General features: G+C 41.2%; 1 protein-coding gene, 1 long non-coding RNA gene and 2 pseudogenes across 2 annotated transcripts in view; 1 reads left to right on the forward strand and 3 right to left on the reverse strand.

The window, feature by feature from the left end:
• LOC146484296 (uncharacterized) overlaps window positions 1–15,508 on the forward strand; it is a 56,663-nt gene extending 41,155 nt beyond the window's left edge. The window contains exon 3 of the long non-coding RNA XR_014863646.1: window positions 15,362–15,508. This is a non-coding gene — a long non-coding RNA (uncharacterized LOC146484296). The remainder of the gene's footprint in view (window positions 1–15,361) is intronic.
• LOC146484301 (uncharacterized) lies at window positions 1,445–4,946 on the reverse strand. Its single transcript, XM_085104873.1, has 2 exons — window positions 2,189–4,946; window positions 1,445–1,675 (listed from the first exon to the last, which is right to left on the reverse strand). The coding sequence occupies exon 1, from the start codon at window positions 4,343–4,345 to the stop codon at window positions 2,966–2,968; it is 1,380 nt and encodes a 459-aa protein (XP_084960999.1). The 5' UTR covers window positions 4,346–4,946; the 3' UTR covers window positions 1,445–1,675; window positions 2,189–2,965.
• LOC146484302 (zinc finger protein 862-like) lies at window positions 9,028–12,813 on the reverse strand (annotated as a pseudogene).
• A 1,669-nt stretch (window positions 15,509–17,177) lies between the features above and the next one.
• Window positions 17,178–19,554, reverse strand: LOC146484303 (uncharacterized; annotated as a pseudogene).
• Window positions 19,555–20,316: the final 762 nt, after the last annotated feature.

The raw sequence follows: 20,316 nt of genomic DNA on the forward strand, positions 1-20,316 counted from the left end.
ACCCACAAATTGCTACATTATGAATCCAAAAACTGTAAAAATCACGTTTCACGAGCTACAGCGCATATATTCAATCTTTTTTTCAATAATCCTCGTATACGTTCGCACCAAAACACGCGAAATCGAAACATGCGAAAGCGACTCGAAATTCTCAGTGCAATGCGCATGAGCGACCCGTCCTCTTAAGGCTTCCGAGGCCTGGACCCAAGCCTTTAGCAGCCCAAACCACTTCCTGTCTTGCGCAGTCGTGCTACGATCTCGAGGTACACGTCATTTCCGTCACCAGCTCTTGCGGTACACATAGCACGAAGGCGGTTCATCGAGTACCACATTTCGGTCTACGAAAACACCTCTTTCCCTCAACCTTTGTATTACAAATAATAGTTTACGCTTAGAAAATTGAGGAAACATTCAGAAATGAAAAATTAGCGGATTTGATGCATTTTTAATAAAGCTACGGACTTGCGAAAAATCCTCCAAATTAGTTTCTTCCCTTGCCTTTATTTATTACCTTCGCAGCTTTAGACTGCAGTCGGCTAGTCAGCGGTCAACGCGTTTCAAAATAATGGCGGTCCGGCGATCGAATCGTTCTGGGAGCAAAACGGTACGGCGAAAACAAAGTAATCGTGCTCGCAAATGGTTTTTTTTTTTTTTTAACCGAGAGAATTTACGCAACAGAGCATTTCAAAGAGGTAAGACGTTTTTTATTTATTAATTCAAAAGGAACTCCTCTGCTCCCTGTGTGTACTGCAGACAATGAACCATAAACCTTATTCCAAAATGGCTACCATATTAATATTGTTTATATTCAAATTAGTATTTATTTAAAACCACACCAAAAGAGAAAACATTTGAGTTCTGGTTGCTATACATGGCTCAGGAATGTCTGTGCTTCAGCTCCCTATTAGCAGGGAGCAGGGGGTGGGGGGGGGGGGGGGAGGTGGAGGGTCATGAAAAAATAAGCAGTGAAAAAGGTCACATAAATTTATGCTCTTGTGATCATAATTTACAGTATGACAGGAAGAGCGAGTTATATACAAAAGACAAAATAAAATTTGTCAATTTAAGTCATTATTTAACAAAAGCAAGACAAGTATTAAGTATTAAAATATTAATGTAAAGGAAATGTGTAGCATAATGGAGTTATATGATGCCAATGGGCTCTATAGATAATTTGAATTATGTTGGGGCAAAATAGTTCCAGTAAGTAACTTACAGTTTGCCTCCATTCTTGTTTTCTTTTTCTGGTGTTTGAGCTACATTGTATTACCTGTTCAGGGGGAGGGTCATGAAATTTCATTTGCATCGCTATGGAGGGTCACATCATTTTCATTGCTCAATTTAAAATCTCCACCTCACTCCCTCCCTCCCCACTTATTTCTGACAAGTCCCTAAAACAGAAGCCTATGTAATGGAAAGAGTTGCAAAGAGGAGACATGATGAATGGAGAGAAAACAGTTTTTTTATTGATTCTATTTGTCAACTGGTGGTTGAGGACAAAAGATCCAGAAAAGCCCTTGAGAAAGGTCAGTGCTCTTCAACTGCTAGTTAAGGAGGAGCACTGGCCTTTTCTTGGCTGTCCATATTTATCACATGTTGTGCTCTGCAAGGCTTGTTTTGGCCTGTATTTTAATAATAGTAAGAGCTGGGTTTTGACGTTGTTGCAACTCAGCGTCTGAAAAATAAATCAAAATTTAAAATACATTACCAATTGAATCTAATTGATAAGAAACAACTGAATGTCAGGTTTTCTTAAAACCTTTCTGAAACCAAAAATTCAAACTATTTCTTCAAGAAAACCACTTAAAAGAAAGAAGGAACCCTTTTGTAAACGCCAAAGACCACCTTATCGAAAGCTGAGTGAAAATGGATAATTAAAGTGGTTTTCCTCGCGTTTTTTGTTTGCACAGTTTTTGCCACAAGCTTTTGCACAAGCAAAGTAAACACAAGCTTACTCTTATCGCACTGAGATGTTTTGGAAATGCTTCGGAGGGAAAAACTAGTTCCGGGAGCTAGTTGCACTTACATTATTTACTTGTTCAATCAAAGTTTAGTACTTTAGAAACGCAATATAAAATGTGAAAAAAAATTTGTGGCTGCTATTTGTATGGGTGCTGAACAAGGTTTTGAGGAATCACCAAAGATAAAAACAACATTCACACATTTCGCCCACTTTACATAAGCTTACCTTTTGCCGCTCCTTCTCCTTCGGAGATTTTTTTCAGGTTCGCGATCTCCTGATCGCTTACCCTTTTCAAAAGATCCAGGTTTAATTTGTGTTCACTGACTTGGGTGGAATGCCCGAGTGTCCCTCGAACTTAACCGAGAAAATAGCAAAACGTGCAAGACAACAAACTGGACCCACACATCTCTCGTTCTGTCGGCCGGACTCGCATGTAGCGCAATTCCTGCTGCTCGATTAGAGCAGTTATACCACTGAACAACACAGCGACTTCCCACCATTGAAAGAACGAAACATTTTTCGAAAACGTGTTCGAAACCGTATGAGAATTTAGCCTCGTAGGGCCTGGGCTTCGAGTTGAGAGTTTGACGTCACTTGTTTTTTCCGGGTGACCCGGGCTCTGTTGTCATTGGACACCATCTGCCTTTGGTAACCAGGCCGCAGGAATATGGCGGTTCAATGGCCGATGAAACTTCGTGGAGTTTGAGCGCAAAAAAATCGCACTTTCCTTTATCTTATGAGGATATAACTTGGAAATCATGTACTTTAGGACATAAACTACCAATCAACCGCAAATAAAAGGTATTCGACAATTTGATCGTAGTAGCACTTTAACAGATTAAAGTTGAAAACGCTTGTTGAGAAAAATGAGGAAACTATTGAATTAGACAATTTTTTTTTGTTTTTGCTTAAAGTAAAAATTGTTGGGTTGGCCAGGTGATGTGAATGAAACATTTTGTGGAGATGGCCATCATGCTCATGTAGCCAAAGTTTTTTTTTTGTTTACAAGTGGACAGTTATGTCCCAGTGTCTAAGGAGCTCTTCACACAAAACCAGCTTTTTGTAGATGGAATACTGCTCTTTGTCTCCTTTCAGGTCTTCTAAACTTGCTTCAGAACAGTCATGTTGTAGGCAGTGTTGTGTTTCCCATTCCTTATGCGTTTTCAGCAATGCTTGATGAGCTAGGATTTGTGTCTGCACTGGTGCTAGAAGGTTTTGATAACTGTTTATGTAAAAGTCACTCATTGGGTGTTTTTTCATGCTTTGTCTTGCAGTGTCCAATTTGTACACACAATTTGTCTCACCAAGTATTCTGGCTGCATTTTGACAGAGCTTGGTATGAATTTTTTTCGCTTGTTGTTTACTGGTTGAGCCACGGGACAGTGATTTCTCAATCTGCTGGCCTGTTGTGTTCAATTGTTGTGACTGACTTCGACTTGATTTATCATTTCTTGTATGATGTTGAAGGTTTGTTGCCGTGTCATTCACCACAACAGGGAAAGGTAGTGATGTAATCAAAGGTTGTAATTCTTCATGTGCATCTTCATCATCACTGTTCTCAACAGACAAGTCAGGGGTGATTATCTCTTCCAGGGCTGTGATCTCATCATCATCATCCATGTGAAGATGTTCTGGTACAGGATCTTCATTTCCGTCATTCTCTATTTCTTCCTGGATTGGAGTGCGTTCACTGTCACTTTCATCATCTCTGTACAAAGAGTTGGTCTGTATGACGCTGGTGCAGTCACCTTGTTGGTTGTATGTTCTGATAATTCTGTGAGGAATTGTGATAGTGTCATCACTCAGGCATCTTTCCCAGCAATCAGATAGGTGATATTCTTCTAGCTGTAGGTTGCTTGATCTGAAGTGATGAAGTTTTGGTCCCTGGGGTCTGGTGTTTGCTTCTTCGGGTCCATCAAAGAATTCAACTCCAGCCAAAATTTGATGCCACCAAACACCTTCACCACAGGCAATGAAGTCGCTGATACTCTGTAGGTGAACCTGGTATTCCTTTGGGTGTTTAATAATATACCGATTTGGAACAACTGTGTTTGGAAATGGTGGTAGAGTGCTGTAATATTTCGAAATTTGTGATTCCTGTGTTTTCACTGAACTGTTGGCATGTTTGCTCTTTTTAAGCTTTTGTTCGGCTTGTAGACAGATGAGGCTTGGAGTGATGATGTCACCAGGTCTCCTGTGCGTTAATTTGGTAACACCTTGAAGGGTGTTGAAGTGCCGTTCCTCTTCTTCAGTGTTAGTTGAGTTTAAAGAAACAATCCTGCTTTGCTTGGCAGCATGAGCAGTTAGAGAATGCCAATACGTGCCATAAAATTTTCTTTCAGTGAGGGACTTTGGTTTCCCAATCACTTCCTTGCAGATCATGGCATGGATGAAAGCTTGATTGTGTAGACGCAGAACTAATTTTGGACAGTGTAAATGTGCTAGCAAGTACAGCAGTTGACTGAGCTCTGTCAGGGAATCCAGCAATGTCTGTATGTTGGGTCTTACAAGTAACCGTAACAACACTTATATTTTCCTCAGAAAAGCGTTTATTTATCACCTTTTAAAAACCTGAAAGGCCCCCAGAAAGAAGACAGCATTGTTAGCGAAAGCTCTTTTACCGATCTGTACCTTTCTTGAGAAAAAAACGATAAAAAAAGCTCCGAAATCTCACAAAAAAGTCACCATTCGCCAGAAACTGTGGGTTTTTCGTCCGCCATTTTTAATAATGCAACCAGTCCTTTCTTTTATTCAATCATTCCGTTGGTGAATTCGTCTCTAAGACAACGAGATGTTTCGTACCCAGCCTTTTCTGTTTGATGAATTGCCCTGTCAACATGGCAAATTCAAAATGGTGGACAACGGTGTTGTGGGAAGATATTTCGCTCTACGGGAACACTCTATATGTACCACAGCAAGTTTTTATCACCCCGCACTAACAGAAAACGTTATTTCCTACATAACTACGTTTGGAAATTTTAAAAGCGAGCAAATTAAACATTCACATTAAAGGAAAATGATCGCATTATCGTATGTTTTGATTTCACCGAGAAACTGCTCTAGCAGAACTGACTGTTTCCTTATATTGCCAGGCACAGTTTAACAGTTCAAGTACCATGTATAATGCGCGCCCGTGTATAATACGCACCCTAATTTTTGACCACGTTATTCTAAAAAAAAAGATTTCAAGATAAACACCAAGAAGTATGTTTCATGTTTCCATTTAATTAACAAGAGCTGGGAGTTCATTAATGACATGTTTACATGTTTACTAACTTACTTAAACTACAAATATCGCATGCACCGAGCACCTAGTTACACGCCTTTCTATTTAATAAAAGTCAAACGTTTTACAAATCTTGTAACTTGAAGTCCCTATTGTACCTAGTATACTTAAATTCATAAATAACAACAATTCATAAACATTACCGGTATTTCTCCTAACAGCTCTGCTAGTAGCTTGAGTATACATTCGATTCAAGTAAAATCTTCAGTGTCTTTAAACAATGCATTCTTAAACAGCGAAACCTTCAAATTCTGACTCAGAGTCTGACTCAAATAAGTGTTCGATGCTGGAATCATCAAGTTCATGAATGTTGTCGGTTGAATTGTAAACCAGTTCATCTTCTGATCCATCCAAATTGTTTGTGATGCCACACTTCAGAAAAGAGGCAGCGATCATTTCTGATGGAATGGCATTCCACGCTTGCGAAATCCACGAACAGATCAGTTCCTCCGAAGCCTTCTTTTGTCGTCCAGTGGCGGTAAACTCATGAATTCCGTCAGCCATTCACTGCATCCACTGCTTTCGGACTCCATATTTAAACGGTTTGTTTAAAGACACATCGAGTGGTTGGAGAACGGAGGTTAACCCGCCAGGAATAACAGCAAGTTCAGTGTTCTCACGTTTGAAGGACGCTTTCACAGGATCTGTCACGTGAGCTTCAAATGCATCGTAAACAAGCAAGCTCTTTCTTCTCCCCAGGCCACCGATCCGCGCACGCCATACTTTTTCGATCCACACTTTCATCTGCTCTGAATCCACCCATCCTTTCTGTTGGGCTGAAACAACGACTCCATGCTTGTTGTTGAGCTTAGGGATGGTTTTCCTCTTGAAGATTATCATCAGTTTTAGTTTTGTTCCATCACCGCAGCATGCCAACACGACTGTTACTCGATTCTTCTCATTCCCCGTGGTACGTATTTTGATGGTTTTCTCGCCGGTGTTGTTTACAGTACGATTCGGTGGCATGTCGAAGGTCAATGGAGTTTCGTCCATATTTGCGATGAGATGCAATGGGAAGTTGTGTTCTTTACGGCGATCAATGATGTAGCGATGAAATCGGACTATCTTCTCGTAATCTTCTGGCAGACGTTGTGCTAATGTTGTTTTCTGTGGAAGTGACAGACCGTTCCTCTTCATGAAGCGCTGACACCAGTGATTGCCAGCTTTGAAATGTCCTTCAGGAATTCCGTACTTCTCGTTCTTGGCTAGTTCGAGGGCTTTTAGTCGCACAATGGATGGCAGAATGGCAAGACCGTTATTTCTTTTCTCGGTAATCCAAGCCAGCAGATCGACCTCCAACTCCGGCCATGCAGCTTTCTTTCCGCGGTTAGCACGCTTCAGTCGAGGCATCTTCTCAAGGTTTTCTTTACTTTTTCGCCAGAGTCTGACATTACTCTCGGAAACACCAAACTCACGCTCGGTAGCACGATTGCCATGTTGCTCAGCAAACTGGATTATTCTTAACTTGTCGGACACAGTGTAACTTTGACGTTTCACAGTGGTAAGTTTCGAAGCCATGATCGCTATAGTGACAAGCTCACATGTTGTTTTCCTCGATCAGCTGTTTCTTAAATAGGCATTTTAATTTATTCATGGATCGAAATTGAAAACAGTTCATTGGTAGTTTACTTTACTGCGTTTATTAAACACCAATTACTGCAAAGTTTTTGTCTTCTTTTGTTTTCTTGACCAAACAATGGAATCCGTGTATAATACGCATCGTAAATTTGAAGGTCGATTTCAGGGGAAAAAAGTGCGCATTATACACGGGTAAATACGGTATCCAACGTTTTGAATGGGACGAGATTATTTTGCCTTAATTTACTTGAGTGGGTAAGAAAAAGGTCAAAAGGTTGGCAGTTAACACATACTAGTGAGTCCTCCAGTAAGTGAATTTTATTCAAGTAGGCCCTGTTACTGTGTGACGAGTAATAACTTAATATTTGAAATAAATGTGATGGTATATTTTCGAACTAAATATTTATTCCGTCCTCATTTGTCTCCCCATACGTTCCAAGATTTGGCTGAATTGCCGATATCGTGTGAAGTTTGTCACTGGTAGTGACTGATTACAACGCATGCGTAAAAACATGAGAGTCAATGTATCAAAATAACAATCCCGTAAGGATGTCTTGATCTGTCTAGCTGCTAAATAAATACATAGCTTGCCTAATCTAAAAAGTAGGCGCGGTGGTTAGCTTACGGAATACAGTTGCAGGAAAAGTGCCGGTTCTTGCGTCAGCACACTGAAGCAGCCCTGCATGCAAGGTGACTCACAAGATTACCTCGCACTGTAAGCTTGCGCGTTTTTTTTTTTCATCCTTTCCCAAATCCATAACATAAAACTTTTGTTTTGAAACGGGAAATAGATGAGCTGTACTGATCAGTAGTTAATAGTTCTCAGTTCGCACGTGATACACTGATCAGTTAAATCAAAGACAAATATTACGGCACAAGTGAAAGTTTTCAGCGCTCCAAGCTCATTTTTTCAATAAGTCGCCTTTTGGCGACCTTCATTTTTAAAATGGTCGCCAATGGAAAATTTTGGTCGCCAAAAATTGTCCTTTCATTAATGCAAGACACTTCATGCTACTTACATGAGGGAGCTACTGCTGAACGTTGTGTACGGAAATAAATCGTGTTTTTAACACTCCATTGTTACTTGCCTGCGGGTTGTAAACGCAGTACAAGATGGCAAAAACAGGCAAAGACATTTATGAGAGGTAATTTACTACAAAGTCGGATGTTGAAACCCGGAACATGTATTTTGCAGTGATATCATTGAAACAAATCTGATCAGATACGATTACGTGAATATACATTTGTTCGTACCGTGTTCTTGCTAAGAAACATCTTTCTTTAGCTAAATCATTGGCATTGAAACCACTCACATATGTAAATTAAAACTTGAATCAACAATAACAGTAACAATAACAATACTTCTGGCCTAAATAAACGTTTCTTACTTCAAAGTTGATGACAAAAATACTGTTTGTACGTGATAATGAAAGTTGCCTGAATAAGTTCCACTCATTGTTGACGTATATCAGTATCAAGTTATTCTTAGTTATCCTAATAAATATCTATATATGGTTTTCTAATCACGAAAAAGCAGTACTAACACTTGAATTTGTCACCACAACGTATTCAGAGGAGAATGTAAAATATACATTTATCGCGATTCGGTGACTAACTGCATTTACCAAAACATCGATCAATGGCGCTGATGTTTCAACAAATTAGATTGCTGGTTTACGTTGGTACTTAGTCTTGAATGATAATATTATAAACAAGTAAACAGATTGGGGATTTAAAGTTTTGTACAGTGATGTAACGCTATTTGTAGGTGGCGTTCAAAGAGTTCTGTTCATGGCGTATAGAATGGTCTTCGAGGTTTTTTGGCCGAAGAAAACCTTGCAGCAACAGCTGGAGCTGGATCGTAGTCAACGACAGGAGGACCCTCAAATGAAATCCTGATCAAAGATTCAGTTGTCTCGGGGGCGAGGGAGGCTCGATGGCAATTCTTGATTCGGTTCTGTGCCAAGATTGCTCTCACATTGAGCGGTCGAAAGGGGAAGCACAAGGAGAATTTCAACAAGGCACAACACATCCTTCAGTTCATTCCTGTACGGCTCCTTTGTCATAGGTGTGGCCCAAAGATCATTGTATCCTTTATCCATAAACTCAGAATGGACAAGAATCTTCAGAGACAGCCACTGAGGTTGAATTGTACCTGTGTTACATCCAGAGGAGACAAGTGGAACTTTGAACCAATTGATTAAACGTTCAACTTTTCCTCTGCCGAAATCAAGAAGGGCTTCCATATCTGTAGGCCAAGCATCATGGTTAATGCTGAGATAACCCCATTAACTGTAGCAGTTTTCTCAGACTTGTGCTGAAGCAATGGTCCAAACCTGTCTTCAAGTCCTTTCAGGCAAAGCTGTACTGCTTGCTCAATGCTTTTGGGAACCTCGTCACTGCCACTGTGATGAACTTTGGAAGCAATGTTCCGAACATTGGACGATCTCGATTTGGTAAGTTGAATTCCCTGAAACATTGGTGGCTCACTTTGCGTTTTTGCGAAACTTGCTGGAAGGGTTTCCATTTCTATTGCTAGAAGAGTCTCCATTCTTCCACTGGGAATTGGTCGTTTAGGCAGGCGCTTAATGTTTTCAACTGTTTCTTTTAGAATAGCAAGAGCGCTTAGAAGTATTAAGTCATTTCGTTGGAAATGCAGGCTTAGTTTACCAAAAATCTGAAACATATCAGCAAGAAAATGGGAAAAAACAAGGAAGGAAACCTTTTTCATAGCGCGAGCAACATTCCATGCTCTGCCTTTGATTTCTGCTTTAGGAGACGTTGAGACTAAGTGCTCCATGTGCTGTAGAACAGCTGCATACTGCGATTCATCTCTTGCCAAATCTCCATCCTTTACTGGTTTAATGAACACGTCAAGGGCTCTGCTGACATGTGGTAACCTCCTTGATCCTTTCACTCGAGTTGGCTGCAACACGTCAATTCCAAGCTGGCTTTCAAGGGTCTTCAAATCACGCTTGCTTTTTGGGCTGTAGTGGTATGTTTTCCACACCAAATGAAGGACGTCGTAAACTTGAGTCACCAGATGGCAGTCCCGTTGCATGCTAAGAAGAGCAAGCCCCAGACGGTGAGGAAAACAGTGGATTTCAAGCAAATGGGGAACATCCTTTTTAAGTAATGCGGAAACACCTTTATGGCCCACGTTTACAGAGGCGCCATCAGCCCCAAATCCAGTCAACTTTTCCTTCCAGTTTGGTACCTCTAAATCACCGAATGCTGATTCAACTGCCTGGACAAGAACTAATTCAAATAAAGGCAGCAATTACTTAATCTATAAGCTTGGCCAAATACCATTTGAAACTTGTTTTTTGTTCCTACGTCAGCTGTTTTACTGTAGTTTGCATATAATTTGTAAACAAAAAAAAATGGCAGCTCTGAGTTTTTAAAGTACCACGATTTAAACACACGAGATAGTTTGCGAGAAATGAAAAGTTGCAGCAGAGTCTCCTTCGATTTTCCTTGACAAATGTTAATCTTCGGTTTCTCCTAAACAAATCTCTTGTCCTGCTATTTTATGTCTTTTAAATAGTCGAGAACAAAATGTCAAGGCAAGGCAGCTGAGGTAAGGGGTCAGCTGTACACAAACAACCTGCTAGCTAGCCCATACAGGTGAAATAGGTTAAGTCACAGCCGGGCCACTAAGCAATCCACACGGCCGGCAATTAACTCTGTATCATGACGCAACTGAGAGTACTACTACCCCCATCCCCCCCACCCACCCACCCGCCCCCCTTCCTGGATTGAAGTAAAGATCGATACGGACTATTTTTACCTGTTGCATTTGCATTTTCAACAGCTTTGTGTCCAATTAGTCGAGTAACTGCTTGCCCATTCTGTACCATCTTGCAATGTATGGTCTCATTCTCAATACCGGACACATCTGAAGCACCATCAATGAGAACAGAGATAAAGTGGGCCTCCTTCAACTTTTTGGAAACGTCGTCAGCAAGAAGTTTTCCAATGACTCCAGTCATTTCGGCACATTTTGTATCGTTTGCGTATGTAACACCAACTTCCAACCCGTTCTTTTTCTGTAGCTGCACTAACCCTTTATATTTCGTGAAAGGAAGCTCCTCCTTTGCAACAAAATACGCGGTATTTATTTTGATCGTCATCTCTTTTTACGCATCTTTGTCGTTCTGACTTCGCATTTTTTGGAAAACTGCACTTAATGGTCCTTCCGCTGGTTTCTGCTTACCAAGTACATGGTCTCGTGCGCGCGTGTGACGATGGCTCCTTCCATTTATGGATAGGGTTTCTTTCTTAAATGATGTACAGTTAGTGACAAAGTCTGTTTTGCCTGCTATTTCGGCGCCAGGCTCTTGACAAAATGTCCAATACATCGCGTTTTTTTTGTGGATCAAAGTTTACCCAGGTAAATTCTTTCTTCCAATTGGCGTTGTAGTTTCACGTAACAGTATCACTATGTGTAGTGGAAGTACGGGGATGTTCTAACTTTTACCTCGTTTTCATCACTGATCTCAGATGAAGCCCTGGGCCTTCTTGTGCCTGGCTTCAGTATAGTGGCGCTGCCTTTAGACTTTGGGGCAAAAAACTGGTGATTGCAATTGCAAGAGCTTTTTTCCCGCCACTAGGTGCAGTAACAGGAGCCGTGGATACACTAACATGAGCCGTGGGTGCAGTAACAGGAGCCGTAGGTACACTTACTGGAGCCGTGGGTGCGGTAGCAGAGGCTGTGTTAACCTTGGGGGTACAAACATTACACACCAGTGGTACAAAATGGTTTGGCCGATATACAGCACCAGAGCGATTGTCAAGATTGCTGTCTCTTGACCACAAAATGTAGATCGGCAAAACGTCAGTGGCACTGCTTACGCGAGGATGTACCAATCCATGGATCAGTGGTCTCAAAGCGGGGTTTGTGTTTTGGTAAACAGAAAAAATTGGCCATTTTAACACTGTACTTAATGCCATCAAATTTACAAGACTGCTCCTAACCTTGTCTTTTGAGGCACTCATAGCTTCTGCTTTTAGGGCTTCAACTGCACGTCTGGTCGACTGCTACTCTTTCTCGCCTGCCGACGTCAGCATTAAAATAACCAGTGTTTTCTCAGAGTAGGAACACTCCGCATTTGCTTCGGAAAGCTTTTCGTGATTAGCATAGAATTCAGCGTTTAAAAATAGTTCACAAGCAGTCAGAAATCGTAAAGTTCCATTTAGCGACTCATCTCCCTTCATTAAAACTGACGCAGAATTATACAAACAATTCCCGTTCCAGGAAACTTGAAGAGCCCGTAGACCACGTAGAAGATTTTCATCATCCGGCATCAATGCTGTTCCGAGTGAATCTTCTTCATAGTTGTTCAAGGTAAGTTCTGAGATGCTTTTCTTGTGGAGAATTTCCTCATGTTCTCCCTTTAACTTGATGACTTTTTCGGTTGCTGACGGATCGCCGCTTGCGAATAGATGACGTACTTTTTCAAATATTCTCTCGAAGTCTGTCATTTTTTATTACTATTTCATCAGCAAGAGCAATAGAAATAAGCAAATGACAGCCAGCTACGCGCGGATGGGGATTTCACATCAGGTTATTGACAGCAGTGCTGCCCATAAAAGACTACACAGACATTTGACCTCCAGCTGTGATTCAGACAAAGAACTCTTCTGTGTCTTATCTGCATGAGACTGTGGTGTGGGAAAGTCTCGGGGGTAAAGTGGTGTTGCCGAAAACTTTGATGCGGCTTTTATTGATATTTTTGCAAGAAAATCACGTTTACCACTGATTTCGTCGCTTTTTTGCTGATGTTTTACATCCAAAACAAATGTCGTTCCTACAAAGCCTTTGAGCTGACTGCATGTAAACGTTGTCATACACCAAGGGGTCTATCTATTTTTAGTAATTATGCACAGCACCATCAACTCCACGTGTTGCCTAGCCTGCGAGAGCGTCCAGTTTTTTCGACACTAGCTTCATAGATCACAATGCTTGTGAAACTAGAGCCAATAAAACTGAATTCTCTCACAGGCTATGTGTAGCCAGATCAGCGTGAAAAGTGCCTGACTTAACTTTTGTCACGGGAAATTTAATATTTCTTCATGAAACACATTTACTCCAACAAAAGTATTTTTATTGATGAATATAATAAAAACAGCTTTTATTTAAAAAAACCCGCAATAAATGCAACTTAAAAGAGCATAGACTTGCCATCTTTTGTGTCAAAAATTTAACTGTTTCTGTCGGGTGGCCTGGGTGTAAGTCAACCCCTGCCGGAGGTAGTCTGGGCTCTCCCCAGTTTCTCCCACCTGAGTTTTCAAAATGGCTGCTCAATGAATTCGAAGCTGCGATACGCAGATCCTTATGCCAGAACTGTACACGTCTTGCCATGCAAGAGGAACAGATTCATCATTGAATTTACACAGAAGAAAAGCTTGGTAATATTTCTTTAATTTAACGATGATTCAGATAAAAAGCGATAAAACGTGAAGTCAACTAATTCTTTTGAGCTTATATCCTTTGGTCGCCAAATGGCGACTTTCGCCAATAATTCAGTCGCCAATTTTTTTTTCACTCGCCATGGCGACCAAAATGGTCACAGCTTGGAGCGCTGGTTTTGTAAATAGATAGATAGATAGATTATTACAGCTGAAATATGTAGATTTTACAATGGAACTATGAAAATGAAACAATATTATAATCAATCGATAATAAGATTGAAATTTAGAAATATGTGAAAATACTTTAAAAATATTAAAATTTACAAAAATTTAAATGCTCTGCAAGATTTGTTTATAATTATTTAGACTGTTGCAGCCATATCATATATGAAGGACTTTCTTGCCCGATTAGTTTTCAAATTGGCATAGAGCAGAGGTAAGATACTCAAAACTTTTGATGTTGTGGACACAGGCGACAACGCGTAGTGAGGCTGCTACCCTCTTGGGCTGTACACCTATGGTTCTTCGTCAACACAGGGTATTCAGCTATGTACAAATGGTGTCCCACAGTTTCTGTAAACTCCCCGCCAAACTTTGATATTTGGAACAGTGCTTCTCTTAGAGACTTACTTATGCCTCCTATCCCCACTGAGATTCAACGCCATGTGTTTCACCCCAGTGAAGCTTTGAGGCTACCTGGATTTGAAACACACAATGGATCAACTTCGACCCGGGGTGTAAATTACAACGAAACTCTCAGCTCCGTGGGTCAAAGAAGAAAGACAGGTTTTCTTTGCCATCAGCACTTGGAGCTATAGATCCTAATCTCTTTCCCTACTTTCCTGTATCTACACTCAACATGGCCGTAGAGTTTGCCCCGTTTCTCGAGAGCCTGAATTTGCACCCATGATGAACTAGCAGTGTCCACCACACCAAAGCCCTTCCAGCAAATCAGGGATGTTCAATTCGTCCCTTCAAGCAGCCATGCGTCCTAAGACTAACCCCGTGGGGTACACGTCAGATTACGTGTCTAACGTACAGCTTCCTCGAGAAATGGGCTGCCAGGCGCCTATTCTATCTGTTACCAGGGAAACGATCCCCCAATATTCAGATGTTCAGTCCATGTTCCCCGCAGCAAACCTGCTAATGATGTCAAAACACGTGCCTCAAGAGGAAAACCCTTTTTTGTATTGTAGGGCTTTTTAGCGTTGTGAACTGTTGCTTAGATACCTCTGAAAAATGCATGGGTACCCCCAATTTTCTCTCTGGATTCCAGAAGCCCTTGCTAAGATCTCCTTTTCCCGCATAGTCATAAACCGCGTAAAATACATTCGTTTTAGTAGGCACTCTCGTTAAAAGCCGTCCAGTGAGTTGAGAATATCCAAATGTTCCTGCTCACTGACAACAGCAATGTTACCGAATAAAGAACAAATATATGCGCACAAGAACCCCACTGTGGTTGCATACACAATTGCTTTCCTGGTTTGGTCTACCTTGTGCTGACGACTTTCGGCAACAGAGAGTTTCTACAAATTACCTCAGCTCCCACTAGACAGGACGCGCCCCAATCATCCTTGGTTAGGGCTTTTACGATCTCTGCCCCCTGATCTGTAACTTAAAGAAGGTAGTAATCTTCACCAGGATCTCCTGAGGCTATTGCCACTACGGAGCCCTCGATGACAAGATCCCTCTTGCGGATCGCAGCTCTCCTGTCTCGCCCCTTGTTACTCTTCTTGCCGAAAATCCCTCCAATTCATTTCGGATGTCGTCCCAGGGCTGTATGCAGTCCTGATTCAAACAGTCCTCATACCCGCAATCGAGGCAGTTGTTGCAGTAGCAGGATAGTAGCTGACTCTTCATTTTCAAACCATTTAGGTCGTCAGTGGCCATGATGCTGTGTGTCTGTCAACTCCCTTTAATCTACTTAAACCCTTGGCCGTGCCTATTTCTGCAATGCTGTTCTACATAGAAAAAATCCTCCTTTTTAATCCCACACTTTCTGACCTGCAGCGAGTGGAGCTGGGCTTGGTCGCGTTTTCTTTTATGTTATTGAATAGATTTTCGCCATTCTGGATAACGACTTGTCGCTTAATTTCAGCCATATCTGCTTTTTGTTTCAGGTTAGCGCCTGCACCATCCTGTGGGCCTTTTGCGTGTGACGTTTCTGAAAAGATACGGAGAGTCAAGAAACCAAAATCAGCGACTGAATAACTCTTGTCTCCTATGGAGTTACAGTTCTTATACTGAGAAGCACAGCTGTCTGTCCATTCATGCTTAAGGGACCGTTCATTATTTATGTGGAGGGGTGGCGGGTCATGGCTGTCTTAGATTGGATAGCGGGGGGGGGGCTAATTCTTTTGAACAATTAACCGGGGGTAATTTTTTTTAGGTTTTGAAAGGGGTCTTGTCTGTGCTTTTGTAAATGGGATTACGTTTACGAAATAAACTAATTTCAAAGGTCCAGGTGATGAAAATGGACAACCCAGTTATACGGATATTGTCATAAAAGTCATTGTTTTAATATTTCACAATTTAATGAAAGACAAATCCAGATCAGCCCGTTTTGAGTGTATGTACTGCAACAAAACACTACTTTATAGAACCAGTAGTTTACCAACAACCAGTACTTAACCATCACTTTTCAAGCTTGTCCATAATTTGTCCTATTGCTGGAAGGGCATCCAGTGCAAAGAAGCCTTGGCTGACTAGACACCCCAACCTTTCTACATCAGAACTCTTCAAGCTTTCTAATGCCCCAAGGTTAATCTCATCTTTACAAACTGTGTTGGCTTTTATAGCCCTCCGGAAAGCAAAGCAAATATGTAATTCCATCAACAAGTTGAAGGACTAAGCTAACTGTCAGTGATTCCCCTCTTTTTCTTTTCCTATTCTTTGCTTTGAGGGCATTCTCTTTCTTCCTTCTGCTCATTTGGCTGACCTTTTTTCTTGATGTAATTTGGGCAAAGGCCTTGTACGTTGTACTGAGGTATAGGCGTAGTTTAGATCTGGCATTTGTTATGTTGCCAAGGAGCAATAACAAATTTGCTGATCAGAGTCTCATAATATTGTCTCTGCTCCTTTGCCCAGATATTGCAGTGCTAACCATTATCACTGAATAGCTCAGCGTAGCTCTTTTAGATTGCCATTTTTTCCTTCAAAAGCTCTTCTTCTATGCATGTTAACTCTTTGACTCCACGCTCACAGTTTGCTTTATCAGAAGGCTTGGCATGTGACAGCAGACTCAAATATTTCCCAAAGCAGGCATTGTTGTCATCAATACAACAGATTTCTCTGATTACAAGTGGGAAGAGCTCGTTGAGAATTGCAAACTTGCATCACTTACAGTTTTAGAGCTGGACAAGTATTTATATCATCACAAGCTGTGATGATAGGCAAGAAAGGTGACAAGATCCGATGAATTACGGCACACTACTACGGGAGGTGCAGAGAGGCCATTCCCGAAGACTACCCTGTGGCTGGTAAATTTTAACGGCTGTCAATGCAGCAATTGCCTTTGACCTGATTTATTTTTATTTATTAAATCTTTATAGATAGATGTTATTTTTTAATTTAATTAGTAGTTATTATCTTTTTTTATATTGTCAAACACTTTTATCATGAGCCTGTGGCTCGGGGGACTGGGAGACCACCCCCTGTGTATTTGACATTAAATAAATTACTTACTTACTTACTAACTGGTGCTGATGAATGTATTGGTTCAGCCTCAGAAATACATGGTTTAACTTCCACTCCCATTGCTTCAGTCTTCCAAAATCCCAACACATCTACTGGGGTAGCAAGTCTTACATGGCAGACGTGGCCATTTACTTGTGTTTCGCCTGATGGTCCACCACCCATCCGAGAGAAATTTTTCTTGCAACTAATTGTCCATCTGCCTGGTCTGTCCAGTATGCATCTGGGCATGGTCGATCCCTATCAGTAAATCAACAGGACCTTTGCCTCTGCGTGTCCTTTCGTTTTCCAGTCCGAGAAGCTTGGCAATTGGTTTAAGCTGGACTGCTGACACTTCTTCACTAATGGAAGGGATTCCAATCGCCTTGATTGAGAAGATTTTGCTGTTGTTTGGTAAGGATACAGGAACCTTGTATACTTTAGTCTTGATCATCTCCTCCCACTTTTGTAATTGTCACGGCAGTGGTCGTTCCCTTTGAGTCCCAATGAAGCTGCTGTCTCCTCGCGAATTAGGCTGCAGTCCGGAGTCACGAAGAGTGTTGCTTTGTTTTTGGAACCCATTCTGTCCGTAGATCTTGCAAGTTATCACTGGCAAAAGAGGGGGGAGGGGGGGAGAGAGGGATGCCACGTGCATGCCTATGTTGAATGCAGTGCACTTGTAATGCAACAGATGATGAAATTGCATGCATTCCCTTCCATTGTCAGTTTTTGTACACTTTTGACATCTCCTACAGTTATCAACTCGATGCTCTCTTCCTGCTGGTTTCAGGCAACTAAAGCAGGCATGGTTTTCTTTGGCGACCCAGATACGCTGGTCAATACCGAGTGCAGCGAATTTAGGGCAGGTATCTGGCCAATGAGACGAGTTTTTGTCAGTACCAGCAGATGTGCCACTTGTGGTTGCGCGCTATGCTGTGACATGCATGAACTGTATTCGTTTTCATTTTACCGCGCATATTTCTTTTGCTCTACAGTAGGAAAGGTTTTTGGGACATACATACATGTAGAGATAAACTTCACATCGGCTAAAAACATCATTTTAGTTGAATGTGATTTAATCTGGAAAAAGATCGTGACTTTCAAATTGGGCATCTTTGTCGACTCAAATACTGCAAAACGCGGATAATTATGTAAAGCTATTCAATTTGGGTTCAAAAGCAGGATGCGCATAAACATTGACGGGGATGTTGGGCACTTAATCTGGTAGATGTTAGTAAAAAAGGATATAAGCAAAAAGCCCTGAAGCACTGTTCCTTCCACCACGTGCGACGACACAAGAAAGCAATCGTGAAGCGAACGGCCGACTGTGCATTGTCGATTACCACCTGCAACGGCAAATTTATCCAGTGCACTTTCTATTTCTGTTCTGGGTGAATGTTTTCACATATTAACGTTTGCCAAACACGTTGGTAAGATGTGGAATCCTCCTCAGATAAACCGGAATAAAACAAACTGCGTGACATTTTGTTTACATTCATGTGAGCGATGGTATGATGCCCAGACTTCTCTCTTGAACTACGGTCGCTGTGATTATGTATCCATCTATTGTTGTTGAGATGAAACCGCAAGTGAATTGAATGGCTAAAGTGTTATTTTAAGAGACTGGTTTGCGGAAAATTTGATACCTTTCTCTCGAAAAATCAAATTCCTCTTCGAAAATTCAAGACTGACTTTACGAAATTTCGAAATATCGCTCGAAAATGCGTTCGAATTTTCGAGTTCTATTTCGCCGACAAGGCCGTAATTTCAAGCGTGTCAAAACAATAGCGGCTTCAAAAATTTGCGGAAGATTCGTTTAAGTTTCGTGCCCTTCGAAATTTCCCTGTTTTTCGCCCACGAAATTCGTCGAAATTCGCTCTTATTACTTTTGCACAGTACTGTATTGTCCATATCATTTTCACTTCCGACTTCCTTGAGCATGTTGAAGCTTCGCTTGACTAAATGAACTAAGTTGCAAAATTGCGCATCTTCGCCTGGCTGCAGAGCTCTAAACTTTACTATGTCTTGGGTGATTGTTGGACACGAACCTTGGATCTCCGTAAATAGAGTCCAAATAATCCCATGCTGCGTCATAATCTTGACCTATCCCTTTAATTCACTCCAGTGGTTTATCTTGCAGACAAGTGCAAAGAAAAGTTATTGCATCCTCCTTGCTGTATTTCAATTCTATTGCATGCTTATAATCAGCGCGAAAAATTACGTAATTTCTTACGTCTCCTGCAAATTTGGGCATCTTAGGTTTTTCCATCTTGAAACCACAGGTGCCAGTTGAAGCGTTGGAGCTAGTTTGGATGTTATCATTTACCCCATGGATAGCAACAAAGGGTCCGCTTTCATGGTTTGGCAGGTCATTATCATTACCAGAACTTGTGCTTTGTTGTGCATCAGAATTAATTGGATGATTGTTATCGCCAGAACTTATGCTAGGGGTGTCAACATCTATCTGCGTACTTGGAACTCCACCACTTCCTTGCCCAGCATCACTCTTATTTTTCGCTTTTGTATCATAAGTTTTCAACGGGGTCTTTGCCTTGCTCAAGAAAGAGTCCAAATACATTTTTGCGCCCCTTTCCATTAACATAAAGTTTTCTTGGCATTCCCCCATCCAACCCCCTTCTGCATCGAATTTACTGTCATCTTCGAGTAATTGGGAATAATTCTTGTGCTTCTCCACAAGAGCGTCAAAGGCTAACTGTAGTTTACTTAGACATCTCTTACCTCTTGCTCTGGTCTTTTCGCTTCTATTAACTTTGCTAACGATTTTCCACATCGTGTGAGTGTTCCTTTGGCAGTTTGCCGATCACTTTGTTTCGGCTTTCAAGGCTTCCTCCGCCATGTGCTCTTGCACAATTCTTCTTTACAACCCAGATATCGAATGAAATGTTGCACATGGAACTGGCTAGCTCAGAAAACCACCGCAAACCGCATAATATCAAGCCAAAGTTTAATAATTATTCGAAAAAAAGAAATACATTTATCATTTGCAATCAGAACAAATGCAAATGAATCTTTATCTCGCAGCTAAATTCAGAAAACTTTAATTTGGACTTACTTCTGTGGAGGGTAGTTACAACAGTCGCACTTTAGAGGTTAGCAGGGTCTTGAACAGAGTCTAACAGATTTTCCAGGTGAGCTATTTTAACAGACAGATTCTCCAGGTAAGTGGGTGTAACAAACAGACTAAAATTTCTTTCTCACTTCGATTCTACTGAAAACTGTTTTTTAAAACACAATAACCTAATGTATATAATTTGTCAATCACGATTCTGTCATCAAACAAAGCTGTCAATTAAGAGGCAACGCCTATTTGACCAACGAAAAAACCTACGATTCTTCAACATAACGCATGTCTACAGGTCTCTTAAGAGAGAAATCTGCAAAG

Source organism: Pavona decussata, unplaced genomic scaffold, assembly GCF_977016875.1.
Source record: "Pavona decussata unplaced genomic scaffold, jaPavDecu1.1 SCAFFOLD_34, whole genome shotgun sequence".
In the NCBI taxonomy this organism is placed as follows: domain Eukaryota; kingdom Metazoa; phylum Cnidaria; class Anthozoa; order Scleractinia; family Agariciidae; genus Pavona; species Pavona decussata.

Excerpts from the sequence above, each read along its gene's own strand:
- LOC146484301 (XM_085104873.1), bottom strand. The coding sequence starts at position 4,345 with ATGATCTGCAAGGAAGTGATTGGGAAACCAAAGTCCCTCACTGAAAGA.